This window comes from Drosophila simulans, chromosome 3R (genome assembly GCF_016746395.2).
Source record: "Drosophila simulans strain w501 chromosome 3R, Prin_Dsim_3.1, whole genome shotgun sequence".
NCBI classification, from domain to species: Eukaryota; Metazoa; Arthropoda; class Insecta; order Diptera; family Drosophilidae; genus Drosophila; species Drosophila simulans.
The window spans coordinates 26,530,231-26,557,606 of record NC_052523.2 but is presented as its reverse complement, the minus strand read 5'-3'; the positions used below and the strand labels follow the sequence as shown (position 1 = coordinate 26,557,606).

Sequence of the window (27,376 nt, the reverse complement as noted above, 5' to 3'; positions counted from 1 at the left end):
ACATTTCCCTCGGCCGCTAACATTTCCCACCGCAACCACCTTTTGGACCACTGTTAACCAATGTTTTCCATGTTGTCATCCAGTTTAGCGCGTTTTCTCGTCTGGCACGGTTCTGTTTTCCGCGGTGTTCCCAGTGCAGCATCTGTCGCCTCCAACCACCTGGGTGCATTTGAGGAACAGGAACCAATATTGCGCCATATCCAAGTGCTTAACTGAGTGGCAGTGAATCGAATTGGCCGCTAAGTAAGCGGCATTAAGTGCGTAAAAATCGATAATAGAACAGTTCCTTGTGCTCCGCCCACCTGGGGTCACCTGGTGGAATCTCCTCCTTCTAGTCCCTGCTGCGTTCGTCGAAGCCAAAAGTCGGAGCACTTTCACACACCCGCTGAGCCGCTGATAATGCCAATGCACATCCCGTTTCCGTTTAATTGGATACCCACTCTGCCAGTCGCCCGATGCCAAGAAGTAAGTGCACTCGACGGGCTCAGCCTTTGTCTTCCGCAGAGGCCCCATGCTCCGCCCCCCTCCCCCCTTCAAGTGGGCGCCAGTTTGCGCTTTAATTACCAGAGCCACCGCCCAACCCCACTTGGTCGCCCAGTGGTGGCGGATTAGGTGCTCGGATCTAAAAATAAGTGCGGCTGGAAGAGGAATGAAAAGAGCAAAAGTGCCGACGAACGGAAATAAAAACAAGCTGAACCGGGGGATTATAACCTGCCCTTCCACAAAACACACGTTCAATTAACATAATCAATTGTATATTAAATCAAAATATAATTTGAAAGGCAGTGTATAAAGTCTTCGGCATGATAACATTTGCATTTTCTGCATGCCAGCAGTATCTTATTCCTGCTAAGTTAAGTCTTTATTCGTAATACACGTTATATCTTAATTGGTTTGTAAGTGCTTTCCTCTGAACAAAAACAGATTACCCTGCTCGGGGATTTGAAAGCACAGCAACAGTGAAATGAAAAGGATACTCGAACAATAAAGGGTTCTTCCGCAAGGATAAACGACAGTTACAAATGAACACAGCGCACCTATCATCCATCACTCTTAAACCGAAAACTATAAATTAGTACCACTCAATGCGTTGTTAAGGTTCAGGACTCGTTGCGAGTGACAATGCGGAAGTGGAGGTCCTTCGACTGCGCTGCTAGCTGGTGCCTGTCGTGCCACAAAAAGGACACCCTAGTTGAACTGACATTTGGCTAACCTTCATAGCAAAAATGTCTACCGGATTCGTGCAGCTGGCTGCTCATAACTGGTGCTCGTAATTGTTCATTTTATTCAACAAACTCTACCCCCAAATAAATTGTGGGATGGTTCGGCCTTGCTGAAATTCTTGAGTGGGGCTGATGTTCCGCAGAATGACGTTAATATAATAACACAATTTTCTCGCCCGCCTGGCTATTTTTATACCCGCCCAAAACACGCTTCATTCACGTGCCTTCCGCAGATGGCCAACGATGCGTATACGCAATGTCTCTGCGCTATCTTCCCTCCTTTGCCATCCTCGAATTGACCTCTCTTTCGCTCTTTTCGGTGTGTTATTTCGCAAAGCACGTGTTTACATTGTAAACAGAGAAACTCGAGCAGCTGTGAATGAATGCAACCAAATTTAAGAACATTTGCACAACGTGAAATCGTCAACCACTTGGCACGCTCGAAAATTGCGACCTTGCCAGCCATGCATGTGAATGAGTGAACAGCGGGGGTCACACGAATAGAACTATCTAATCGTGACTCGAAAATGCAGATTAGGAACATGAATTTGTTTAATGAAAGGACTTGTACTTATTCTCCCAACATACATTGTATGACTTACAGTTAGATCGATCTTGTGAAGCTAGTGAATCCTTTATTTAGATATTCTAAAGCATTTTATTGTATTAATCTTAAATCCCTGACAACTTGGCCCTGATTGTAAGAGGTGAGATAAAGAGACACAGAGCCAATGGTCGCACCTTGAGGCCACTTAGAACGAAATTACTTCCGTGAACACATTGCACCTCTGTGATTCGCACTGCAGTTCTCAATTATCAAATGTGTTTTATGTTTGGCCTCAGGGAACGCCCACTTTCGCCCACATCATACCACCACCCTGATTAGACCCCTTCTTATGAATAGTAGTTGCACGGATGCCATTGTTTATTGGGAAACTGCAGTGGCAAGCGGCAGAGCACAGCCCGGGCAAAAAACAATAACAAACTGAAATGAGAATCAAAATTAATATGAATCTGAAATGCAATCGCCGAGGGGTTCTCTTTTATTTATTATTTTTTGCGGCGCTCTCTCGGTCGCAAAAGTTACTGAATGCGGGAAAGCTCTCGCTTCTATAATTCCGACAGTTCAGAATGGAAAAGCAGCGCGACGCCAGCGGATGACAGCCGAGAAAATCGCGCGCGTCCCTCAGATATAAAAATCACAAGCTGGAAATAAATATATCCGGTTCGGGCAGTGAAAGTATATTATGTATACAAACCAGCATTATTTATACTAAAAGCCACAAAGACTCGCGAGTGACCATTAAAAGCATACTTAACCAATAGTTAAATCAAGTTAAGCCGAAGTTTCCGATAAACGAACATTTCAAACAGATAGTGCGAACGTGCCTGGATTTCGCAAAGATTCACAGACTTGGATTGTGTTCATACGTATAAGTGAATATGCACGATAAGGATGAGGTAACGCTCCGTCAGGAAACTAATTAACTATTGATCTGATAACTGACCGATTGCGGAAGTGCCTCCGGACCGGACTAATTAATATCAATAAGGAGCGATAGAGGGCATTACGAAATAGTCGAAAGATAAATACTGGATATCTCGGAAAGCTCGCGGGCCAAACAATTATATAAAGAAATAAAACAATATCATTTGAGAGCTTTCCGAGCATCCAGCGAATCACCTTCAGTCCCGCGGATTTGTGGCCAGGTTTTCTCTGCTCACGACTTTGGAAAAGTCACCGCCATCTCAGGCCGAGATTCTCCGATTCTCACCGATCGCTCCAGCCCCCGGTTCTACATCGTCTCTTCCTATATGCACTCCTCTCTCGCCTTTGGAATCTCTCTTGTTCCACTGCTGTCGTCAATTAGCCAGCTGACTGCGGTCCCATGGCTCACCCTGCGTATACGTAATGGGCCAGCGGTGCAGCTGTTGCTGAATCCCCAATATAGCACCCTCCAACCGAAAATTGGTGAACTTGGGTAGTTAGAGAAGGCGTAAACCAGTGGGAAAGTCAACGGAATCCACTATTACAGAAGTCTGGATATTTTCGGTGGAATTTCTCGAGCTTCGAGTTGCTCATTTCACTGTATATGACTTCAGTTTGGTGGGGGTGGCTGGAGTAACCCCAGCCGGGCACAGAAACAACCACAACCACAGCGATAATGAACAGCCGGGTTGACCTTGACGGAAATTGCAAACAAAAACAAAAGTTTGCCGCTCGCGCAACAAATTTCCATGGCAATGACAGAGAAAAAAATTAACGAGCAATTAATTGGGCATTTTTCATCATTAAAGTTAAATAGTTTTGTTTTTTAAAAGGGTAAAATGCAAAAGTAAAATTAAATAATGACATTTTCGCCTATAAAATGTAGTAAAGTATATTTTCCCTTTGTATTTTCTCTGTGCCCATCGATACAGATACAAAGATATAGTAACAGTGACATGCACGTGCCACTCGCTGCAGGCAGCTGAAGGTGAAAAAGGCGGGGAAAATCTGGGAAAACCGGCGGAAAAGCGACCTGTGCCCGCAACCTTTGACTTGGTCGGACGACCGTGGCCAAGAAGAACTCATTATGCAAATGCAACAAAGCAGTAGTCAGAGGGGTAGGCGAGCACGGGGGAGGGGCCACAAAACCCGAGCAAACAAACAAACAAATCGTTCTGTCTGCCGTCACACGGGGCGTATGTGTAACATTTTCCGCTTGTTTGCGCTGGCCGAATAAAAAGGGGGATAAAAAACAGCTTCTGCTGGGCATGAATATATAAAACAGCATACAAGTACAGCTGGGGATTCACAAGTTCAGTCTGCAGTGGCAACAAATTGAATTGGGGTTTAAGCGGAACTTCCTTTGATTTGGATTATTTCACGCCCAGTGAATATGTCAAATGTCAATGTCTTCATATGAATATTTATTTTAAAAGAGGGATTCTGGAAAAGAAATATGCAAAATTTAATACATCGCTGTTTGCTGACCAGCATTTTCAATCATATCAAAGTAAATGAACAAACGACGCGCATTAATAAACAATCGCATTGCAAACATTTAATTACTTTCAGTTCGAATTAAAGTTAATATACACATCCCTGCTTTAATATGAATTATATATCCTCATCAAGTGAACAATTCAATTTTCGTGTTTCGCTGCTTCCCATGAATTCTTGATGGCATCGCAAATTGTGCAGCAAATTGCCGGCGAACGAATTCATTTATTGCCTCTGCCAATCGATTCGCAAAGGTCAATACGACACTTTGACAGATCCGACTGACTACTACAACCAAAGGGGGGTGAGGGGATAAAACCCCATCCAATAAATCCAATTTCCACCATGACGAAACCTCAAAAACAGTGGAGCAATCAATATAAGGGCACTAAAGTAAAAGTATCTACATATTTATGGATATATGTGCATATTGTAGTGAATTAAAGCTAACTTATCATTTATCATTTTATTATTTTATCCCATATTTGAAAAGGTGTTAGTTACCCATTTTTTCCAGTATTCAAATGTATCCAGAGCAAGTCATTAGGGAACCCTTCCCGTTATAATCAATTTTAATCAGAAGCTATCTGAAATTGATAACACATCAATCAATGTTGCTGTTTTCCCCAGGGTATTTAACTTCAATCAAACAGTCAGTTCTGAATTTGGCTTAACATTTCCATATCTTCGAGTTGGGGGTCTCCATAAGTGCTGTCGTGTTTTCGCTGATTTTATTATGAAATCTGCTTTTGTTTTTCGCAATTCTCTGGCACAAACAAGCGCATCCGAGAATGTGAGGGACCCCCAGGAAAAAAGAAAGAAAAGAAAATTACAATTTCATCGCGTGCTAATCGTATTACGTCAATGAGGCAATTGATAAATGAATTCGAATCGGACGTATTGTCATCGAAGTTGAACTTGTTGTTGACGGAGCTGCTGACCTCTGGGTGATTACTCAGGCGGAATTGTAGCGAGAGCGAGTAAACAAGTGGCAGAGATATGAGACAGGGTATTGGATATTCGACTATCCGCTACCCGGTACTCAATACTTGTAGGGAAAGTGCTTTCCCATGGTTGAGATTGCTTCGTTGTGCACCACAGTCTTATCAACTCAGACTATATAATACTATTTAAAATAGTTACCATAAGATATATTTAATACTACTTCGCATGGAAAAATATGCAACGGATTGAAAGATAAGCAAATAATTTGAGGACTTTAATAAAACATTTTCTTAACAAAAATTTATATTTTTCAAACATATTAGAATTTTATGATTAATTTTGTTTACAAGAGAATAATATTATAAAAGTAAAGAACACATAACCCCACCCTCTCCCAGCATAACGATCATAAGAGAGTCGTTATAAGAGAGCTTATTGACATTGAAACGAGCTGAGCAAATAAGAGTTCGTTAGGCAGACAATTTCACTCCCAGCGCTCCCAGACTCTCTCCCAGCGGTTCTGCTCATGGTGGGGGCTCTGATTCTGGCGGTACTTCGCTCGCCAGTGCGCTCCACTCGCAGTTAGTTAATCGCGGAACGGGGACGAGGTGGTTTCGACTCGGGCGGTTTGGATTAGATCGGCTTGCATTGATGAGCTAATTAGACGCGGCAATTGCTCGCGGAAACAACATTGAACCAGAAGCAGTCACAGCTAAAAAACAGGAATGCCGCTGACCAAGAGTTTGCCAAATGTAAGTTTCAGCTGCGACTGCCGAGCGGCTGACACGTGTTGCTTTTGCAATTGAGTTTCAGGCGGGAGAGCGCAGAAATGAGAGTGCGACTGAGACAGTGGCGGGTAGCGAAGGGTTGTTTTAGAACTACCCATAAAGATAAAAGTATAAATAAATACGTATAAACAGCAAAAAGATCTTCAAGCTAATCAAGTAGTGTAGAAGAAACCCCAATGAAGCAACTCTTATAACAACTAATTATTTTCTTTGCAATTCTTCTTGCAGTCTCCGTCGCTTTTGAAGCGCGCCGGCACCGAAAAGTTGCGAGAGGTGTTCCAGAAGTACGCCTCCATCCAGAAGAATGGCGAGCACTATATGACCAGCGAGGACTTCGTGCGAAAGTTCCTAGGACTCTTTTCCGAATCTGCATTTAATGACGTGAGTACTTTGCCTGCAGTCGGGTCATTGCAAGGTTATTTTGCATAGCCGTCCGATAAGACCGGCCATATCTTATCGCCAGATAGCGCCCCCGTTGGCGGCGGCACATACTTAGTTGCCTATAAACATAAATCAGAGCCGTATAACTAGTCACTAGCCACTGTGATTCACGGGTTGACCTTGACCCACCCGCAAACATGTAGTAAACCCATAAACCAAATAACCAGGCAATCACTTGGCTGCCTCGTGTCTAACCGCCAACGTCACAGATTCTATTTTAATGGGTCCGCTTATCAGCTTTATGGTCTGAGAATCCAACTGAACCTGATCGCGGATCGTAGGTGCCCCGCAAATTGGAACTGATTCAATCAGGTGCCGAAGTCTGCGGGGGCAGTTTCTTTTACGGCCCCTCGGTTTATCTGCCCATTAGAGAGTAACTACCGGTCTAATGTCCACTCGAAAGAGATTAACCTGTCACTGAAAGAAATACTATGGATGAAACGATAGCTTTCAGTGACTTTCTAGTTCCCCGTTCAAAGCAGCCCAAACAGTACATTTAATCAACCAACATTATATTCCGAATAGGAATCGGTGCGCCTGCTGGCCAACATTGCGGACACGAGCAAGGATGGACTCATCTCCTTCTCCGAGTTCCAGGCCTTCGAGGGTCTGCTCTGCACCCCAGATGCCCTCTACAGGACCGCTTTCCAGTTGTTCGACCGCAAGGGCAACGGCACTGTTTCCTATGGTAAGATCCCAAGTCCTATACCAATGAACTAGTACAAATTGTATCTACTTTACAGCTGACTTCGCTGATGTCGTACAAAAAACTGAACTGCACTCAAAGATACCTTTTAGCTTAGATGGCCCCTTTATCAAGCGCTACTTTGGTGATGTAAGTGCACTGCAATCAGACGATTATTCAATGATTATAATGTATACACCTTCCCGAAATGTAGAAGAAGCAACGCCTTATCAACTATGCTGAGTTCACGCAGCTGCTGCACGACTTTCACGAGGAGCACGCGATGGAGGCCTTCCGCAGCAAGGATCCAGCTGGCACTGGGTTCATCTCGCCCTTGGACTTCCAGGACATCATAGTTAATGTTAAGCGGCATTTACTGACCCCCGGCGTCAGGGACAATCTAGTTTCGGTAGCTATTGCATCTCTGATCAGTGTGATCATCCTTCTAAGGATAATTCTTCAACCTGACTAGGTAACTGAGGGTCACAAAGTGAGCTTCCCGTATTTCATCGCATTTACCTCGCTGCTGAACAACATGGAACTGATCAAACAAGTCTACCTGCACGCCACCGAGGGCAGTCGCACGGATATGATCACCAAGGATCAGATCCTCCTAGCCGCCCAGACGATGAGCCAAATCACGCCGCTGGAGATCGACATCCTTTTCCACCTGGCGGGCGCCGTCCATCAAGCAGGGTGAGTCTTTGGTCATAACCTTGGGTTCAGTGTTGCCAACTTTGGATTCGGATTAGGAAAAACTAGCATTTTATTTGTGTTATAAATTAAAGTGACATATTCATTTGCTAATTTAGGTTTTTCTTACTGTTCATTGTAGGAGTTATTATTTATTTAGTTTAGCTAATCGTTCGTGTAATGTATTGCAATACTTAGCAATCTTTACTTTTCGAAGACTTCTATATGGAAGTAATTACCTGTTTTAAGTGAAATTTTGACATAATAGAAAATTAGTTGACTAAATGATATATGTTAGCTGTTATTTTAAGTATACAACTAAAACTGTGAAAAGGAGACTTGTATTTATGACTTTACTTGGCAATGAGTTAGTCCGATTGAATTAGCGTATAAATCTTTAATGTGGGCAATCATCCCAGGGCGATCCCCAAAAACGAGTGTCAAGTGTCATGTGCTAATTGTTGCTTGTTTGTATCATTTTTCTCTCCGTGTGTTTCTCTTTATTTCTCCTCTTCTCTGCGCTGCACTCGCAATTCTCACTCTCAAAGTTGGTGGAAGCGCAGGAGAAAGATACCTCCGAGTAGGCAAGTGATCTCGTCCTTCCTTGGCCTGATTTCTGCTTTTTGTTCGTTTATGAATCCACTCCTAGAATCCCGCCCCCTCAAACCTAACTCAGTTGGTATCTCTTAGTTTCCCTTACCCACACATGCTATATGCTAATCGAAACTAATCCGGATCTAATGTTCCCATTCTCCAGCCGCATCGACTATAGTGACCTGAGCAACATCGCACCCGAGCACTACACCAAGCATATGACACATCGTCTGGCGGAGATCAAGGCGGTGGAGAGTCCTGCGGACCGATCTGCCTTTATTCAGGTCCTGGAGAGCTCTTACCGTTTCACCCTCGGTTCCTTTGCCGGCGGTAAGTTAGGATGCACTTTGTCCTCTTAGGAAGCACACCTATCTATATATTATGTTCCATTAGCTGTGGGCGCCACTGTGGTCTACCCCATCGATCTAGTCAAGACTCGAATGCAGAACCAGCGAGCGGGTTCCTATATTGGTGAAGTTGCATATCGAAACTCATGGGACTGCTTCAAAAAGGTAAGTCTGATCAAAATATCACTGATGTGATCTAATCCTAATGATTTAATCCACAGGTGGTTCGCCACGAGGGATTCATGGGTCTCTACAGAGGTCTCCTGCCCCAGCTAATGGGCGTGGCCCCCGAGAAAGCCATCAAGCTGACGGTGAATGATTTGGTGAGGGACAAACTCACCGACAAGAAGGGTAACATTCCCACATGGGCGGAGGTTCTGGCTGGTGGATGTGCCGGTGCCTCGCAGGTAGTGTTCACCAATCCCCTGGAAATTGTGAAGATCCGTCTCCAGGTGGCGGGAGAAATCGCCAGTGGGAGCAAGATCCGCGCGTGGTCGGTGGTCCGGGAACTGGGACTCTTTGGGCTCTACAAGGGAGCCAGAGCCTGTCTCCTCCGCGATGTGCCGTTCTCGGCCATCTACTTCCCGACCTACGCCCACACCAAGGCCATGATGGCCGACAAGGACGGCTACAATCACCCGCTCACCCTGCTGGCCGCTGGTGCCATTGCCGGTGTTCCGGCCGCCTCCCTTGTCACGCCCGCCGACGTCATCAAGACCCGCCTCCAGGTGGTTGCCCGATCCGGACAGACCACCTACACCGGCGTATGGGATGCCACCAAGAAGATCATGGCCGAAGAGGGACCTAGAGCCTTCTGGAAGGGCACAGCCGGTAAGTCGAGGCATTCTTCTTTAAGGGATCTCTATTAATGTCTTATAACCCATCCCACAGCTCGAGTGTTCCGCTCCTCACCACAGTTCGGAGTGACCCTGGTGACCTACGAACTGCTGCAGCGCCTCTTCTACGTGGACTTCGGAGGCACCCAGCCCAAGGGATCCGAGGCGCACAAGATCACCACTCCGCTGGAACAGGCGGCGGCGTCGGTGACCACCGAGAACTTGGACCACATCGGTGGCTACCGGGCGGCAGTTCCTCTCTTGGCTGGAGTGGAGTCCAAGTTCGGGTTGTACCTGCCGCGATTTGGACGCGGAGTAGCCGCTGCCACGCCCTCGACGGCCACAGGATCCTGATTATACTGGCGCCACCGCCTGCCAAGCGCCACGTAGTCTACGGAATGCAGAAGGGATTGGCGGGATTGGGCTCCGGTGGACAGAGATATGGGATATATTTTTTGCTAGGACGCGTTTACACAAAATACACACACACACAGAAGCACTGAGGATATTTCTAACGAGGATCAGGGAGGAGCAGCGCCGTATCTATAGTACTATTGTATCTGAACAGCCGGGTTCGCACCCTGGGCGCCCAACTTTGAGCAACTGTTTTTACCACACCCAGGAAAAACCAAAAGAAAAGTAATGAAAAGCCCATTTAAGAGTATAGAATATCGGGTTTGGCCATGGTGCGTATATATTTAGGCAAGTGTAGAACTGTTTTTGTAAACTTTGTTAACTAGTTTAAAGTCTAGAGCATCAACCAATCACTGAACGTCAACTTTTGCACTCAATGTAACTATTAAAGCGATAAAACCTTTTAATCTTAGTACGAATTTGTTCAAAACAATTATCAAGCAAAGGAAATGCAATGAATGACCTCTTAGCTAATAATGAATAATTAAATAAAACTCAATGTTAAAAACAATCGCATTTTCGGAAAGACAGTTGTCTGTCCTAAAGGTTTTTTGGGTTGCGGTCTTAGTTGCTAAGCAAAACGACCACATTTTAATATTTTATTCCATTACCAACAAGGTAATGCCTTCGTAAGTCTTTTGAAATCAATTTAGAAAACCACGTCAAGCCCACTTTCCTACTCCCATTGAAACTAGCCCACAGATAAAAGAACCCGCCCCTTGAAAGCTGCGTGCCAACTCAATCGAGCGTCTAATTCATGGCCAATTGCCACTAAACAGGGTCGAAACGCATCTGATTAGAATTGTGCGATGGTGGGCATTTGCAAATCGATGTTGACAAGTTTATTTTAGCACTGCCCATTTGCTTTTCTGGGTTGCCCAGACTCGGTTTCGAAGTCATCAACAATGCTGTCCGCCGACCATGACCGCTAAAAGAAACCGTTAGGGATCCCAGAAGAGGGTTTCCACATCTGCCCCAATGACCGGGTGCACTGGACGAGATCCGTCGCCGATCACTGGTCAGCGATGGGTTATAAAAAGCGCATCGATGGCGACATATTGGATGCAGTTTCATTTTGGCTTTCGAAGGGCGAACAATGCGTGTTCCGTCGGTTCTGGTTATATTCCTACTGGGAGTGATCCTAGTTGATCGTTACGCGGCTGGAGAAGATCTGCCGGACAAATCGTGGATATCCCAGCTGAAGAAGCTACGCAGTGATCTTCGAGACTGTTATCAGTCTGGAATACACCAAAGCCTGTGGTCCTGCTTCCGCTCAAGAAGCTTGCACATGTTCGAGGGCATCATGTCGTCTCCAGAGATTTCCATTTACGATGGAGTGCGCCTGGTGGCTGCTCCGAATAGTACGGAAAACGGCACACGACCTGACGATGAGCGAAAGGATTTGAAGCACTTAACCTGGTTCGATCAATTGGCAGTGAGCTTGGCCAAGGGCTTAACCACCCACACTTTGCAAGTGAACTTGGGGAAACTGACGGAGAGATATCTAAGTAGTGGTGGGTTTTGGTTACCTCATACTTCATTCATTCATTCATTGATGGTCCATTGATGGTTTCAGATACTTCTAGTCCCGATCCTGTGGGAAGTGCCCGGTTGAGAAGACATCGTTACAACATGATCATAACCATGATGTTTGGAGTGACTGCTTTGGGGGCCATCTTAGTGCCCATGGGCTTCCAGATGCTTTCCATAGTCAGTGGAAAGGCTCTATTACTGGCCAAGATGGCCCTGCTCTTAGCCTCTATTAATGGCTTAAAGAGGGTAAGTGGGTATCAGGGTTTTTGTAGACCTTTATTCTAACTCTTTCTGACTCCCTTGCAGGTGGCCAACAATGGACTGCACTATGGACTGTACCACGTACCGGGAGAACATCTGGGAGGTTATTACGATCGAGGGGATGTGAGTCACCCCAGAAATGTGCCTATTCCCGTAGCTGTGGCCCCCACTTTGGATATGGGATTGAAGTAGGAATTTTTAACATACATAAAACTGCCTTGATGATGTATACATTTAAAAGGTAATATAGGAAAAATCCAAAAACTAGATAAAAACGTTTAAGAAATATATATTTAAAGTCTAGACGCAAATAGAGCACATTCTAAGTTCCGTTTTGATTTAAGATTAGATTTATTTTACAAGATTAATTTTCGAATAAAGTCGGATTTCCATTTGAAAGAGCTTTCCACCTAAGCTTTTCCTCAGCCATTTCTGTTGGCAATGCTCGCCGGAAAATTCACCATAACAGACGATGGTGGTGAGTAACCAAACAGCGGCAAGTATTTCAAAAATATGCAGTGGAAATCGAAGCGAAATATTAATAATACAGGATCAGAGAATATAATAAATACGAAATGTTTTACGGAAAATGCAAAGACATACTTCATAAACGCAAAAACATACATACGTAACATCCTCAAAGGAAACCACAAAAGAAAAGTGTAAAAAAACTGGGAGCTCGGCAAGGACGACTGGCTATAAAAGGAAATGCGGCGCTGATAAGGACCAACACTCGGTCGTCGAGCGGCAGCGTAGACGCATCGTCCTTGTTTTCGTCCTGCAACGGTTTCTTGGTTTCTTTTTCCCTGTGAAACAAAAACGCTTTCCCCGGCGCAATTTCAAACCCGCATCAAGTATACGCATCGAGTGCCCAGTAAGCATCGCGTGCCTCCGTCGCTAATGAAGTTATTGGGTGCGTGATTCCTGGTCTAATCTCTAAGCTCCGGTCAGGCCACAGGATCAAAGAAAGGCGCACCGGAACTCGAGGGTTAATTGAAAAGTCGCCTCAAACTTTGTCAACTGATTTTCAATCTCCCCGCGGGGATTGGCCATTTTCTCCTTAGGTTTCGCCAATCGAAAATCGCGATGAAGTTGGTTGTCTATCTCTATTTCTCCATGATTGTGCTGGGCGTCCAGGTGAGTGTCGATACCGAAAAATTTTAATCACCACTTAAATATATTTTTTAATATAATTATATTCATTTTGTGAGTTGAACAAAAAGTGCTAGTTCGTTCAAATCGAGGAAGCCTTCTGTAAACCAGATAAAAGCCTCATAAATATACATTTTTATTCTCTGTTTATCAATAGAAGACGAAGTCACGCGTGTAACTCCTTGTAATTCGATCAACAAGTTGGGCCAACTTTTGTTTCCTCGTTGTTCTAATGACTTGATCTAATTTCTCTCGGCCCAGATTTTTTGGCCAGATTGATTGATTCTAGCTGTCGGCGTTATTGCCAAACTTTTTGGCAGCCTTTCAGTCCTGGCTTATGCTAGAACTGATTACCTTCATTAGGCTCACGTTGCAAACTCTAGTTGGTAATCAATTTATGGAAGTCCAAGCGGGTCAGCGGGTCAAAGTAGCAAAGTAGCCCGTCGCAAATGAATATTTAATTCGGTTTGGTAATGGCCCAATCAGTGGAAAAGTTCCCGTGACATTTGTTGCAGCCGAAACAAAAATAGAACCTCTGCTGGCCAACCAGCTAATTATGATTGAGACTACTCCAAGACAGATAAGATAGCAGCGCCTGAAATAGCCAATCGAATCCATCTTTTCAGAAGCGTGGTTGAGATAAACTGAAAAGGGTGAAAAATTATTGAGGAATTTCATTGAACAGCACTGAAATATGATATGATTCATCTCTGAGTAATGCAAGTTATTGGACAGTAATTCATTTTCATGCGATCAGAAAGGATATTCAAATATTGGAATAACCACATTTGTCATGTTAGCCTGCCAAAGACGGAAGGCATTTGGATATGAAAATGTTCGAAAGTGTTGGACGATTAGGGTTCTGTTTCTCACTCCTGGCTCCTGCCATCCATCAACTGAAGAACCTGCGATATGTTTGCTTAATGGCAACTTTGTGGGCACAGTCGTGAAGCCAGGACGTTGGCAATCCACTTCACTGGCCAAGGATAAATGTAAATTTCGCACCTGCCATTGCGCCGTGGGCGGTGGCAAAAACCAAACAGTCATGGGCGGAAAGCCCAGCGAATCGAAGGCAATGAAAGTGCAACTGACTCATTCCTTCCGTGGTCACTCACTTTGGACATGGACGAGATTTTCAACACTCGGTGCCAACCTTCCGCCCCTTCCGCCCCCTCTGTCACTTGCGCAAATCCACATCCTGCTCGATTGCCTGGGAGTCCTGCACTTGATGTGCGCTTAATGTTGACACCGACGCTTTGGCACTTTACAGCCATTTAAGCCAGGACATGACAGCCACACCCCTGCTGTCCCATTTCCGCCCGCATTTTCCTGTTTTTCCTCCATTTCCTCCCGTGCAGCTTCGTTTTTCACTCTGGAAACATGTGAGAACGACAACAATTAAAACATGAATGTCATCGGGTGCAACAGAGGAAAAGCGAGTTGTGGAGCGGTCCGACATGCTAAGATAAGCTTAAGCGTTCGGAGGTGACCCCTAATTGCACCAGCCACAAATTGGGTGCTTAGGGGAATGGCCTGAATGGGATATACCGCTTTGTTCTACTCAGTTTCCGAACATGAATACTTACGCTTACAAGGGAGTTCACTTATGAAGTATGCAACAATATGATTGGACTTTGAGATCGAGTTCTATCTACCCCTATATTGTTCTCGGGCCTTTGTGGGCTGTAATCGAGTCTGGTTTAGAAGGCCTCATATCTTATGCCCCAATATCTTCGTTGGATCCCCCTAATTTCCATAAATTTCCCTCATCATGTGGCAGCAGTTGCGCGAAATTTATGCCATCTATTCAATTCCGTTCGGGCAGAACTCGTGCATAAATCTCGAATGCAATATGTTCGACATAAATCGGGGAGCAGGGGGAAGCCAAGGCATTTAAGGCAGAACTAATTTCCGCCGTGGCAACACTCGAATTTCCCGCTTTATATTCCCTTGCAGCTTATGTGTTAACCCAAAAGCAAAGGCATGACGTCAGAATGGCAGGATCAGAATAACTTTTTTGCCAAACTGCGTTTTACAGTTCATTTGCGGTGGCGCGAAATTAATTAAGTAATTAAAGCCAATAACAACGCTCCGTGTCGCTCAACAGTGCGTATGCGTAATCGAATTCATTTGCGGCTTCCAATGCTAATCCCTGGATTTTCACATGATGACTATGAGCTCTGACAAACGCCGAGCTTAACTTTGAATCGCGAAGTTGAATGAATTGCTGACGCAAATTAGGCAATTCTTTTGATGGGTCATAATTAAACCATTCTTTTTACCAGGCTGCTCTTCTGTTCGTTGGCCTCCAGGGACTCGTTTCTCCTTCAGTTCGTGGCCATTCATTTGACTTAGTTCCGACTTGAGCTATGCTTAGTTCGCCATATTGTTAAGCATCCGGCATTATGCGCATACTTGAGCCATCATCAGTCAGTTAGACGAATCCTTTCAATACGACTCCTTGAGTGAAATTTACGCCCGCCGTAAAGGAGTCTAAATATTTTATGGTCGAGTGGCAGCCTGTTGCTTCGCCGGACACCGGCGAGTGCATCACTTATTCATGGCCAGGAATACGGCAAGTAGCTCGTCCTTAAAGCCGCCTCCTTGGAAGCCGTCTCATAACTTAGTCATTCCGCCACCGAAGAATCCAATCCCCCACCGACTGCAAGTGTTTGCTTTAGCTGAAGGATTACCACCGGATCTCCTGCCACGATGTCGAAAGTCAATATTTACCTGACCCCCAAAAAAGGATTCCAATTTTGCCAGGTGCTTCCTTCCGACACCGAAATTTCTCCTTGGTGTCGCTAAGCGAACTTTTAATCAACTCACAAATATTTCTGGCATCTTAATTCCCGGCAGTGGCATGTGAGGACCTGATTCGCATATCCTTTGCTAATTAGCGGCTTTTCCGGAGCTGGAGTGACGGGAACAAAGGAATCTGACGCCTAAGGCGACCTTGAGGGCTAATTCCCTCCCCTTCCCCGTGTCCTGGGAATAATGCCAAAAAGTACTGGATTCAGCAAAGGAACAATAGGCTCATTAATCAAATCACGCGACCTAGCTGCCAAAATTCTAAAATAGAATAGCACCCAAAGTAAAAACTAATTGAATATTCCTGTTTTTTAATGAAGGCATTCTTATAAGCGGTTGTATTTGGAATTCAATGAATGACTTCATAAAAGAATTCCGAATCATTTTAATTTAAATTGTTTATTTAAATGAGCTATCAGTACAAGTAAGGAAATCTAAAGTATAGGAACAAGTCAATTATGAAAGAGAAAGTTATTTTTGCAATGCCATAAAATTTCAAGAGTGGTGCTAATAAAAGCCCATAAATGCAGGAATGCAAGTTCAATGGAGGTGAAGGGGAAAGGACCTTAACTTACAGGGCTTCTGCGAAGTATTGTCACAATGCCCATAGAACTTTTCTATTTTTGCCGATGTCCCCTCGCCGCCCACCAACTTCCAGCTACTTTGAATGAGTCCTCCAATCTCCGTGGCAACTTTTGGATAGCGGCCCAGGTCCCAATGGGTCCTTTTGATGGAGCAGCTGGCGCATCCTGCGATTCGCTTAGTTTGACAAAAGGCGTCCAGTGTGATTTTCGCCCACACTGGCGCAGTTCACCCCTCGAATCCGAAATTCCGATGGCAGCATTGTGATTATGCAAATCAGGCCGCTGCCAAGTGTGTTTTCAAAGGGATCATGTTTATTATTTATTTACAGCCTGTTGACAGTTTATCCAGACTCTCTCGACTCAAATCCTGCGAATCTCGCTGAAAGATTTGTGACGTCAGGGTGGCAATCCTGGGCTCTTTGATGGCGAATCTTCCCGGGTCCGGGGATTAAAGTTGCTGTGGCACAAACCGCCACTAATTGACAGTTCCATAACGCCCCGACGACTCGTTAAAGCCAAAGCTCGAGTGTTGTGCAAACAAATGTCCCAAAAGCCGAATAACGAAAACTTTTCGGCTTTTTGGCCTTAACGCAATTATTTCTGAGCGCGGCCAATGCGTCACCATTTATCAATTTCCCAGCGGGCTGGGTGCGATTTCAATTAACGGGAAAATCTGAAAAAAGTTACCACTAATCAATCATAAAGCGAGAAAAGCGGAGCACAAAAAATCTGGGTCGTAGGCTGGGCTGAGTGGGTTTTCTTAATAAAAAGTTTTAACTTTTGCGCCCGATTTGTCATGCTTAAAATTTCCTCAACTCCCTCGAAAGCCTTATATACGAGTATATCCTTCTTGGCCGAGCACGTCCTGGGCGTCATCTGCTCGATTTCTGTTTATTGGAGAATCGTGTGTGGTAGTTTAATTAAAACCGGCTATTGTCCTCTGCCCGGATGACCTCTTGTCCCCCACACCCAGTCCTCTGCAGTTGCATTGTGCGAAGAGCCCTAAGTGCCGCATTAGCTGCCCCCCGCGAGGATTCCTTTCTTTCGATACAACTAGAGAAGTCGGCGGACATTAGCCGCCAAGGACATCCCGCTGATCCTTTGGCCCCGTCTCGGTACTCCCCCTCTGCTGGTCTGGATGTATCTCCTTTGTGCGGAGTGTACGGAGCAGGAGGCACAAGCTCCGGATCTAACTCCAAGCATTGAGACAACTTTGAATTTGTTTTTATATTTCCCACGCACTTCAGTTTATCATAGATATATCCGATATGTCTTTTGCCTGTTTTGCAGCGAATGTCCTTAATTTCTTTGCCATTTTTCCCTTTCAGGCCTGGCCCAGTGTGAAGCGGTCCTTTGAGCTTTTCCCCAACCCTGCGGTGCCGCACAATGTGCACACGGTCTCAGGTAAGTTACGATTCGCATGTGCAGCGCGCGGCGGAGGAAAACTTTTTAGTCAAGTGCCCTCGGCGGAAAATGGAAAATGCACTTTGGCGGCAGCGACAAGTTTAGGGCGCTTTCTAAACCTTGTTTACTTGTCTCTCAAATTGATTTCTGCATAAGTTGCGAGCGCTTCTTGTAATATTCCAGGCCATCCGTCGGCACCCGGGGCGTATGCGCAATTTGTATAGCCAAGCAACCCGAATATATTGCCCATTAAAATTCAAATCAAAGTGCACTCCACTTCTGGTTCACCCCCTCTCCGTGGCCAAACTGACCCAAACTGGCCAAATGGAAATGAAAGATTACAAACTTGTGGCCACTCGATGGCCAGAGAGCAGAGATATTGTGATTCCTGCGAACGAAAACTTAATAAATATCAATGTATTGCCAGCAACTCGTGCCAACTTCAATTGGCCTAATCCCTCTGCCGCCCAACCGCCCAGATTCTCCATCCACTTCCCTTTTCCCGGGGGAATACCATCGTCAGAGCAACCGCATGTCGCAGGTTCCAATAAATGGAAAGTTGCATCAGTCTCGCAATCTCGCAATCAGGTGAAACATCAACAAATCTGTGGCAGTGCCGATTTATAATTGCTTTTATTTATAGTCAGGACAACGTTCACTTCGGGAAGGTGGTGGTTCCTGGGTGGGGAGGGGCGGTTCAGCTTAGTGACGTCACTTCCAGAAATAGCTATACAATTTCGAAGGACAAATGAAAAACCACTCTAATCCGGGGGATAAACAGAGAGGACCTCAGGTCGCCCAGATATTTTGCAGTTATGGAAAAAGTTACAATTATGAAAAAAAAAGTTCGGAAAAGCGAGTTCAACATGCTATTCAAAATAATTGAAAGGCTTCCGAGGAAACTTTTTTATTCAAACTCAAAGCTCAGTACAAAAAAAGTACTTAACTAATATTCCGCAGAAAGCAATAGGCATTGTAATTCCCCTCTCACTTTTTTGCCGGCCAAATAAGCAGCTTAATAGTTTATGATTATTTATTAACTAGCAGCCACTTTGCGTACGATTATTTAATCATAATGCCTAATTACTTATGAACAGAGCTGTTTTATTGTGTGCTGGAATGGTGTATTCATATAGATATGTTAAGAGGCCGAAAGCCGCCACTCGAAAACAATTAGCGAGTGTCATAAACAAATTGGCGCCAAGTGCCAGGACCCACCTACCCCATCTTTCCAGGCCCTTATTCCCCATCAAGGGATTCACGTACGAGTACATCCCACAAAGCCCACACGAGTACACTCGAAGTATGTGACATGCATGTCAAGAGTGGGACAAAAAAGAAGTCAAATAGCAGTTTAATTGTTTTTGGCCCGGTTTGGGGGATGCCAGAGAGCAGGAGGTCATAAAAATCGTGTGAGTGGGTGACCCGGCTAATAATGCCGGCCATAAATCAGCCAACTATGGCCGGCATTAAGTGGATGCGCATGATAAATTAATTGTTGCCCAGGAGCCAAGTTGGAAACAATCAAAGGGGATTTCAATAGCCCACCCCTAATCGCCCGTCTTCTCCAGGGTAGCTTGGAAATTCGCCAAGACAAATTGGTTTCGGATTCGGCTCGAAGGCATCCAGTGCATTGGGTGCACTGCAAGGAATTCTAACTGGAATTCCATACATGTTCGTTCTTCGAACATGTTAGTCCTATACTTTTCCTAGAAACTACTCCTAGCAACTAATTTCCCCCAGTGCTGAGCCATTAAATCCCACCCCTTCCTCAGATTGCATGCATGTGGCCTCCGAGGCAGGTGACTACATCTTCAAGAAGCTCAACCCACTCAACTCGGCCCTCAACCGGGAGGCCGCCCTGCTCGAACTGGAGGCGGCAGGAGCAGTGGGAGTGGGAGTTGTTCCGGGGGAGGGCGCAGCGGCAGTAGCAGGAGCAGGAGCTGGAACGGCAGCAGATGTCCAGGAACTGCAGCCGGAGGTCTGTGGGCTTTATGTGATTGGGGAGCCAGACACGATTGTGGAGATTACAATGAAGCACTACGATGCGAACTGCGAGACAGGAGCCCTAATGGCGGTAAGTGCTCCGGGGAGCCACTAAATTGTGCCCAAGTGTGACGCACTTTCCTCGATAGTTTGTCGACGGCTGGGAGCTGAATGGCGAGTACTTTCCGGGCATTAAGGATCACCATCGACCGCTGGAGGAGCGCGTTTACGAGTTCTGCAACAACTACAGACAATGGTGGGTGAAAGTTGAGCTCCGTATTTGTGTGCTAATCCTATCTTTGTCCAGGCCCCGAGTTAGCAATAAGAAGTTCTTCCGTTCGAGCCAGAATGCCGCCTTGCTCCAATACCGAATTCCCGTTCGAGGCTCCTTTGTGGCCAATGTGCGGTTCCACAAGATCACGCAACGTGAGTACAGCAGTTCTAGATAATACAATGTTCAATGAAAACGTATTTATCCTTGTTTTAGCCTGCAACGTTTTGGTCCAGGACACGGCCGCCATGTACACGATGACCAACTTTGGCCAGGCTCGCAACTGCACCATCTCGGCGCTCTTTCCGGCCGTGGTTTCGCTGGCCAGCTTGCGGATTGGCGGCAAGAGTGTGCGGGCCCAGCCGAAGGTCAACTACGATGTGGGTACAGAACTTGAGTAACCGCGCTACCCAGCTAACCTCCTTTCTCCCAACTAGTGTCAATTGCCCAGCGATCGCTTAGAGATCGGCGGATCCGCCGGTCTGGATGCCATTGGAATGGAGCAGGCCAGTGCCGTGTGCGGTGCCTCCAGTGACTTGGGTCCCGAGCAGGCAATCTTTTGCGGCGTGAGCACCGTGCGGCTGGTGTCCTCCGGTCGGTACCAGAACCAGGCGGCCATTGTCCTGCGCAAGGCGGATGTGCCGGACATGGAGATCGCCACGCTCATCTGTGCGCTCTAAGTTAGCTAGGCGAGGTGGGACGCTGTCCAAAAATGTACATGTTTGTAAAAAAATGAAAAGAAGCCCAGAGCATTGGACGACTCCTTCCCGGACTCCATCGTAGTGCTTAAACTTAACTCTTAACTTAATCCAGCTAATTCGCAAAGTATTCGCTACCCGAGAGGCATCTTAGGTAATATATATATATACATGTATATCGAACATTCTGAGTGTTGACTACAAGAAACGTGTGTGTTTATTTCTCTCGGTATTCCATAATCTCTAAAGGCTTCGGGCCTTTTTATACTGTTTTATAACCCATTTTATGGGCTGCGATTATCGCCGTTGATACCAGGGGTTAAGAATAGACGGGGGGCATTGATAAGGCTTATCCAAGGAGCTTAGATGCAGCCAAAAGCGCCAGCAAGGAGGCCAAGCTGAGGGCAGTTAGTCCAGCAGCACCACCGCCATTATTATCATCCGTATCCGGCTCCTTTTCCAACTGAAAGTGACATTTGTGTTTAATGGTAAGTTAAAGGTGAATCCCATGAAGTACTCACGCTCTCAGCCAGGATGACCTGAAGTTCCTTGCATCGAGTGCGCTCCTGGTAATTGCTGGTGGCTATCCTGCAAATCGTCTTGCTCAAACAGGTGTTATCACAGCCCCCTGCCAGCTTGGGATCGGAGTTGGTGAACTTGTTCCTCCAGAACTTCCTAAGCAAGTCGGGCTTCTCTGCCATTTCCAGCAGCAAGCGATCGATTCCCGCGGGACTCGTGTCCTCGGTGTACTCCTTGGTGAACTGGTACTCCAGCTCCCACTTGGGCTTCTCGTCGGGCGTCAGGTTGGCCTCCGTCAGGTTGAAGGTGTAGGTGTGGTGGTCCAGGACCTGCCAGTTCTCCGGGTGGAGTTCGTACAGCCGGTAGTTGGGGTTCTTGTTCGAGTAGGAGGTCAGACTACCGCCATTCCAGTTGACCACCGTGGCATAGCCGTCCTCGGAGTAATGCAGGTTCATCTCGTCCTTGTGGGTGTGACCACTGAAGACTCCAGTGATGATGCCATTGAATCGGGTGAGAACCCTGTTGTATTCTTGAGACCAGTTACACCAGCAGTCTCCATCTCCAGCGGGTATATGGGTCAGGATGTGGACCGATTCTCCCGCCTCCTCGGCCGACAATAGGGTGTCGTGGAACCACTGCAGTTGCTCCTGAATCAACGTGGCATTATAGAACAACCACCAGTTGTACAGGTAGCAGTCCATGCTGTTCAGGGCCACAATCCTGTGTCCTTTGCTCGGGGATGCGGTGTAATATCCTCCTCGAAGAACAGTCTTCTCCGCCTCGGCGGGCAACCACTTGGACCACAAACTCCACACGTGCTCATAGAGCCAGTCAACTCTAAGGGAGCTGGGAATCTCGTCGTTTCCGAAACTAGAAAATATTGTGTGATAAGATATGATTATGATATAAACATTCAATTTCAAAACGCTTCAGCTTTATAACTAGTGACTTATTACACCCCTACAATTGCTTAAAAACCGATTACTTGAAACTTGAGTGGATTATTTTTAGACTAATACCACCTACCAGCCAAATTGTCCCAATTAGTAATTGTAAATATTTACTATGGGCACCAAATGATATTTTATGGGTTCCCAGAGGGGCGCAATTGTTGCAAATTCTTGCAATAAACTTTATCTGAGCGGAAAATACAGAAGTTCGAAAACCATGATTGTTTCGCATCTAAGAGACCTTGGTATTTTGGGATCTTTGTAGAATAGTATCGATAAACAGAAGTACCCTCTATTGAAGTTTATCTAAATAACAGTGGTATAATTTTATACCCAACTGTGTTAAAACACTATCATACCCATAAAATGGCCTTCATAGTACCTTTAAATGTTTCATACATTTAAGGAAGCATATATAAGTTCTTTAAAAAGTGGTGAGATATAACCAAATTTGGTTTATTGGGTCAGCATTGGTAATAACCACATTGTATTAAGGCCAAATAACCAAGTATTATTAAGAGGTAGTTTTTTGCCTAATTCAAAGCACTTGCGGACTCGTTGCTTTGAAGTTTTCCCTTCTGGGTCATTAGATTAATAATGTTGATGGACTGCAAATTACGGGTACTCACACATTTGCTGGATGGGGCTCGTGGTTCCCAAGACAGGGGTAGATGGGCGTGTCCGGGAAGTACGTGGCCAGCAGTTCGTCGATTTCGGACAACATGTCCAGGTTGCCCTGTCTGGTGGTGGACCACACGTTGTGGGGCGGCACGTCTCCAGTGTGGTATATCCACTCGATCTTGTGGTTTTCCTTGATGTGCTCGAAAGCACTCAGGATGAGGCGTTTGGGGCAGTCACAATCGCGGTAATCAGACCAAAAGCCAGCAGCTGCCGAGGAGTCAGATCCTTCGGGCAGCGGATTTCGGCAGCACATGGGCTCATCGCAAGCTGCATTGCTGCCCTCGGCGTACTCAGGATCGTAGTGGATGTCGGTCAGGTGCAGGACGAGAATATCCTCGGAGCTCTTGGCGGGCAAGTTGGAGTTCGATTCCTTGGGCGAGTCTCCCTGGATGGACAAAGTAAGATTGTACTCATCCTGTTGCACCTGGCAAATTGGGATGGGCAGCATGCTGCAAAAGGTGTTCGACTGTGCCACGGTTTCGTTCAGAATGAAGTCCAGAATGGGCCAGTTGAGATCGAATAATCCGGAGCACACCTCCTGGGTGCTGATAGCAAAGTAGTCACACATGCCCAGCAGCAGTTTCTTTGCCTCATTATCCCTTTCCGGACCACTCAGCTCTCCCTCGGTGAAAGTTCGAGCAAACACGTTGATGGTAGATCTGCACAGTGTGCAGACGAAGAACTGGTCCGTGGAGGTGAGATCGGCCATGGATTCCGTGAAAATGGCCTTCTTGCTGTGGCTACTCCGGATGTCCTTTCCCAGCTGCTGAAGCCTCTCCGTTTCGATGCCAGTTCGGTGGTACTTCAGGTACTCACGGCTTATCTCCTCCGCTACGCTGGCTGCAAAAAGCAATCACGGATGTCAATGGGAGCACTTCAAACTGTCAGCTGGGATTATCTTTTCAAAATCACCAAACATTTAACTATCTGATCCACACCTTTCATATATTGATAGACGCTTCAACTTATTATAATACGGTTTTTACGCACATCAAAAAGTTAATTCATACTGATACCGCTTTTTCACTCAAAGGCTTTTACATAATTAGTTCCAAAAGCATTAACCCACCAGATACGAAGGATGTGGCCTGCTGATCCTTAGACAGGACATCGTAAACGGAGGGCAGGCTGAACGCTCCACAGCCGACGAGTAATATGCCGATGCCCAAAAGAGTTGTGCTCCGGATCAACTTCATGGCGAGACTGCTTAAGGGATTGAAGTCGAGCCCCTTACTTATAGCTTCCTATCACCGCTATCAGCTCCTCCACTTATCAGATGCCATGATATCGCACAACGAAATTTCCGCGGTCAACTGACCATTACTAACTGAAGTTCGGAAACACCCTTCTTTAACTGCTTTTGGCTTGACCACTTATCAAATGGGATGATATCTGACAGCTAAACTACTAATTATAATTCGGGAACAGCTTCTTAAGCTGCCAGTCTGTAAAATAGAAGTATGAAATGATTGTGAACTCATAGTGTTATGAAGAAGATGGAAAGCATTTATCCAATCGGTAGTACTTACACAGCTGACTTCGAGATAGCCTAAGATTCCTTTAAGTAGTATTCTTACCTATCTCATTCATAACACAACTTAAGATTTTAACAATACAAGTTGTTATTAGGTTTGTAAGATCACACATTTTCAAGAATTTTTTTTCAAGTGTAACCAATAGTGAGTCAGATCATGGCATGATCCTCGATATTTGATCACGATTCTGATCACAATCGGTGTGTCGTAAATTATTACCTAAAAAAATCGTGTGCACGTGTTTATACTTATCCTTAGTTCAATATTTAGCAAAATTTAGCACTGTAGCCAGCTGCTGTTTTATGGCCAGCACGGTTTAATAAGCTAATTTTCGCTAATCACCATTAGGCGATAAGGCAGCCGGCTGAAAAACAAAGTCCCTCCACAAAAATCACCAGATTAGCTTTTGATAGGGATAAGCGCATACTTCTATTTGCCACTTGAGTGTGGCCACTTTTAGAATGGAATCCATTCGGTTTATATAACTTAGGGGGTACAAATGAGGATTACTACAAGGCTAGGCGGATGGAAAGGACTATGGCCAGCAGGGAGCTAACGCTGAGCAGTCCCAAAGTGGAGGAGCCTCCACCGTCGTTGTCGTCGTCACTTGGGGTGCTGGGACCTGGAGTGGTGGCTTCAGTGCTTCCCGACGATGTGCTCTCCTCATTGTCCAGCTGAGGGAAGAGAATCATCAGTTATTTGGGGTTCGGGGCATTTATGCTGAAAGTAACTTACCGAGGCAAACAACTTCTCACGCAGCTCCTCGCAGCGTCCGCGCTGGGAATTGATGGTCACAGCAGCTCGGCAAAGAGATCCTGCCAAGCAGTTGCGATCACAACCTCCATTCACCTGGGGATCTGCTGAGGTCACTCGGTAGCGCCAGTACTAGAGATAAAACGGGTATTAATGATATGATATGATGATATGATATGAGACAATCTCAGCTCACCTTTCTCATCAATTCGGGATTCTCGGCGAACTCATCGAGCAGCTTGCTGATTCCGGCCGGACTCAAGTCCTCGGTAAACTCCTTGATGAACTCGTACTCCAGGAACCACTCGGGCTGCTCATCCGGCTTCAGATTGGCGGCAGTCAGGTTGTAAATCCAAGTCCAGTGATTGGTCACAGTGTAGGTTTCGGGATTGACGGCGTACTCTCGGTAGTTGGGGTTCTTGTTGGAGTAGGTGGTAACAGCACCTCCGTTCCACGCCACTGCGGTGGGGTGTCCTTCGTCCTCCGAGTAGTAAACGAATAGCTCGTCCTTGTGCGAGTGTCCTGTGAACATGCCACTGATTGTGGACTTGAAGCGGGTTACGCAGCGGTTGAATTCCCGAGCCCAAACGGACCAGCAGGTTCCATCGCCCGAAGGAATGTGGGTCAGCACGTGGACGTACTCCCCGTTCTTCTCGGCCTCCAACAGGGTATCGTGGAACCACTGGAGTTGGGGAATCTTGTCCGTGCCGCTGTGATACAACCAGAAGTTGTCCGTATAGCAATCGTTGCTGTTCAGAGCGATGATACGGAAGCCCTTCCTGGGCACCACCGTGTAGTAACCTCCCTTGAGGATGGTTTCCTTGGTTTCAGCCGGCAGCCACTTGGACCAATCGTTGTACAGGTGCTCGTAGAGCCACTTGGTGCTGATCTCATCTGGAACGCCCTCAGGACTGAAGCTGGAATGGTCCAATAGTCGAAATAGATAAGCGAGTGAATTGAAAATAATTGAAAACATAATAAATTATCGGGTGGTATGCAACGGGAAAATAAAGATAAGGATTATTAGTCCACTTATACGTCCGGGATAATCTGAGATTAGGAATCCCAATTCATGCAATTTATAAACATAAAAACAAATTTAGATTTTAAGGATTCCATACTTACAGGTTGAGTGGATGAGGCTCGTGGTTTCCGATGCAGGGATAGACGGGAACATCTCCGAAGGCCGCGTTGAGCCGCTCACTGACCTTGGTCAGCACCATGGTGTTCTTCTCCACGGAAGTGGCCCACACCATGTGGTCCACTATGTCGCCAGTCTGGTAAATGAAGTCGCACTTGGAGTTGGCCACCGCGTTGTCCAAGGCTGACTCGAAGGCGTGCCAGGGCAGATCGCAGTCCCGGTAGTCGCCCCAGTATCCAGCTGCATCCGAAGTACCCTCGGCGGTCTCCTTGTTCCTCTGACAGCACATGGGTTCCGCACAAGTGGCCAGGCTGCCGGGGGTGTAGTAGGGATCATGGTGAATGTCGGAGAACTGGCAGATCCTGATGTCAGAGTCCTGAAAGGTGGGAGTGTCCGACTTGGGGCCAGGCGAAACCTCTCCAGTATTGTCTATAGTCAAGGTCCAATTGTAATCTTGATTGCTACCGGTGTTACAGAAGTTAAACTCCATGAACAAGGAGCAGAAGCTCTGGGAATCACTCTCGGAGTTCCTCATGATGTACTCCACGGAGGGCAGGTTGGAATCGATCAATCCCTCGCAGACCTCCTCCGTTTGCAGGTTCAAGCGGCGGCATACGTCCATGGCGAATTCCTTCATCAGAACGGAGCTATTCTCGTCGTGGAGCTCGCCCTCCTCATCGCGAATGGTGCGGATCAAAACCCTCGTCACCGAGCGACAGGCCACGCACACAAAGAAGCTGTCCCTGGGCTCCAGATCGGGCATGTTCCTGGTGAATATATCCTTCTCACTGTGCGACTTGGCCAGCTGATTGGTGAGCTTCAAGAACTCGGGCGTCTCCACTCCTGTCTTCAGGAAGTTGATGTACTCCCTAGCCAGACGCTCGGCTATATCGTCCGCAATGGCGGACAGGATGTGGTCGTCCAGGTCGAAGTCCACGGGCACTCCCGGCAGGTTTACGGCGGAAACCACCAGGAACCCGGAGGTCAAGGCGATCGCCAGCAGGATTCCGATTGCTTTCATGGTTAGCAGAGCAACTGGATCATAGTTTCCACATGTGGGGCCATTTATAGCCTTCGGTTATCTCTCAGCCAATGGCCAACCCATTAACCAGGCCGGAAAACGCATTCATGGCAGAGATTAGCCT

The 27,376-nt window shown here is 46.2% G+C and overlaps 5 protein-coding genes across 12 annotated transcripts; 3 read left to right on the top strand and 2 right to left on the bottom strand.

The window, feature by feature from the left end:
* The first annotated feature begins 112 nt into the window (after positions 1-112).
* On the top strand, positions 113-10,463 carry LOC6730226 (calcium-binding mitochondrial carrier protein Aralar1). 6 transcript variants are annotated; one of them, XM_039295790.2, is made up of 11 exons: positions 113-465; positions 6,171-6,323; positions 6,909-7,071; positions 7,127-7,218; positions 7,283-7,477; positions 7,541-7,764; positions 8,310-8,345; positions 8,519-8,685; positions 8,749-8,867; positions 8,924-9,533; positions 9,594-10,463. In XM_039295790.2, exons 1-11 carry the CDS (start codon positions 400-402, stop codon positions 9,890-9,892), a joined length of 2,124 nt encoding a protein of 707 aa, XP_039151724.1. In that variant the 5' UTR covers positions 113-399; the 3' UTR covers positions 9,893-10,463. The 6 variants fall into 6 exon arrangements, with proteins under 6 accessions (XP_039151724.1, XP_039151725.1, XP_039151727.1 ...); XM_039295793.2 differs by lacking the exon at positions 113-465 and adding an exon at positions 2,371-2,684; XM_039295792.2 differs by lacking the exon at positions 113-465 and adding an exon at positions 5,712-5,906.
* Positions 10,464-10,849: 386 nt separating this feature from the next.
* LOC6730225 lies at positions 10,850-11,958 on the top strand. The gene is made up of 3 exons (XM_016173797.3): positions 10,850-11,466; positions 11,529-11,731; positions 11,792-11,958. The coding sequence occupies exons 1-3, from the start codon at positions 11,049-11,051 to the stop codon at positions 11,936-11,938; spliced, it is 768 nt and encodes a 255-aa protein (XP_016036978.1). The 5' UTR covers positions 10,850-11,048; the 3' UTR covers positions 11,939-11,958.
* A 515-nt stretch (positions 11,959-12,473) lies between these two features.
* Positions 12,474-20,856, top strand: LOC6730224 (corticotropin-releasing factor-binding protein). 3 transcript variants are annotated; one of them, XM_016173806.3, is made up of 8 exons: positions 12,474-12,659; positions 12,811-12,883; positions 17,622-17,697; positions 19,473-19,774; positions 19,833-19,939; positions 19,991-20,109; positions 20,171-20,334; positions 20,392-20,856. In XM_016173806.3, the coding sequence occupies exons 2-8, from the start codon at positions 12,833-12,835 to the stop codon at positions 20,632-20,634; spliced, it is 1,062 nt and encodes a 353-aa protein (XP_016036976.1). In that variant the 5' UTR covers positions 12,474-12,659; positions 12,811-12,832; the 3' UTR covers positions 20,635-20,856. The 3 variants fall into 3 exon arrangements, with proteins under 3 accessions (XP_016036976.1, XP_002105507.1, XP_016036977.1); XM_016173807.3 differs by having other exon boundaries at positions 12,484-12,620; XM_002105471.3 differs by having other exon boundaries at positions 12,475-12,883.
* On the bottom strand, positions 20,845-24,024 carry LOC6730222 (sphingomyelin phosphodiesterase). Its single transcript, XM_016177840.3, has 4 exons — positions 23,872-24,024; positions 22,751-23,642; positions 21,174-22,041; positions 20,845-21,115 (listed from the first exon to the last, which is right to left on the bottom strand). The coding sequence occupies exons 1-4, from the start codon at positions 23,996-23,998 to the stop codon at positions 21,002-21,004; spliced, it is 2,001 nt and encodes a 666-aa protein (XP_016036975.1). The 5' UTR covers positions 23,999-24,024; the 3' UTR covers positions 20,845-21,001.
* A 712-nt stretch (positions 24,025-24,736) lies between these two features.
* On the bottom strand, positions 24,737-27,282 carry LOC6730221 (sphingomyelin phosphodiesterase). Its single transcript, XM_002105468.4, has 4 exons — positions 26,216-27,282; positions 25,287-26,007; positions 25,073-25,222; positions 24,737-25,011 (listed from the first exon to the last, which is right to left on the bottom strand). The coding sequence occupies exons 1-4, from the start codon at positions 27,250-27,252 to the stop codon at positions 24,847-24,849; spliced, it is 2,073 nt and encodes a 690-aa protein (XP_002105504.2). The 5' UTR covers positions 27,253-27,282; the 3' UTR covers positions 24,737-24,846.
* Between the last annotated feature and the right edge of the window lie 94 nt (positions 27,283-27,376).

Bases quoted from the DNA above. Each gene is read 5' to 3' on its own strand.
- LOC6730225 (XM_016173797.3), top strand. From the start codon at position 11,049: ATGCGTGTTCCGTCGGTTCTGGTTATATTCCTACTGGGAGTGATCCTA. The intron at 11,467-11,528 runs GTGGGTTTTGGT...TGATGGTTTCAG, and splicing joins GGAGAGATATCTAAGTAGTG to ATACTTCTAGTCCCGATCCT. The intron at 11,732-11,791 runs GTAAGTGGGTAT...ACTCCCTTGCAG, and splicing joins CTATTAATGGCTTAAAGAGG to GTGGCCAACAATGGACTGCA.
- LOC6730224 (XM_016173806.3), top strand. From the start codon at position 12,833: ATGAAGTTGGTTGTCTATCTCTATTTCTCCATGATTGTGCTGGGCGTC. The intron at 20,110-20,170 runs GTGAGTACAGCA...TCCTTGTTTTAG, and splicing joins GTTCCACAAGATCACGCAAC to CCTGCAACGTTTTGGTCCAG. The intron at 20,335-20,391 runs GTGGGTACAGAA...TCTCCCAACTAG, and splicing joins AGCCGAAGGTCAACTACGAT to TGTCAATTGCCCAGCGATCG.
- LOC6730221 (XM_002105468.4), bottom strand. From the start codon at position 27,252: ATGAAAGCAATCGGAATCCTGCTGGCGATCGCCTTGACCTCCGGGTTC. The intron at 26,008-26,215 runs GTAAGTATGGAA...GGACCATTCCAG, and splicing joins GAGCCTCATCCACTCAACCT to CTTCAGTCCTGAGGGCGTTC. The intron at 25,223-25,286 runs GTGAGCTGAGAT...TTTTATCTCTAG, and splicing joins ATCCCGAATTGATGAGAAAG to TACTGGCGCTACCGAGTGAC.
- LOC6730222 (XM_016177840.3), bottom strand. From the start codon at position 23,998: ATGAAGTTGATCCGGAGCACAACTCTTTTGGGCATCGGCATATTACTC. The intron at 22,042-22,750 runs GTGAGTACCCGT...AATATTTTCTAG, and splicing joins GAGCCCCATCCAGCAAATGT to TTTCGGAAACGACGAGATTC. The intron at 21,116-21,173 runs GTGAGTACTTCA...TGTCACTTTCAG, and splicing joins AGGTCATCCTGGCTGAGAGC to TTGGAAAAGGAGCCGGATAC.
- LOC6730226 (XM_039295790.2), top strand. From the start codon at position 400: ATGCCAATGCACATCCCGTTTCCGTTTAATTGGATACCCACTCTGCCA. The intron at 6,324-6,908 runs GTGAGTACTTTG...TATTCCGAATAG, and splicing joins CCGAATCTGCATTTAATGAC to GAATCGGTGCGCCTGCTGGC. The intron at 7,765-8,309 runs GTGAGTCTTTGG...TCACTCTCAAAG, and splicing joins GGCGCCGTCCATCAAGCAGG to TTGGTGGAAGCGCAGGAGAA.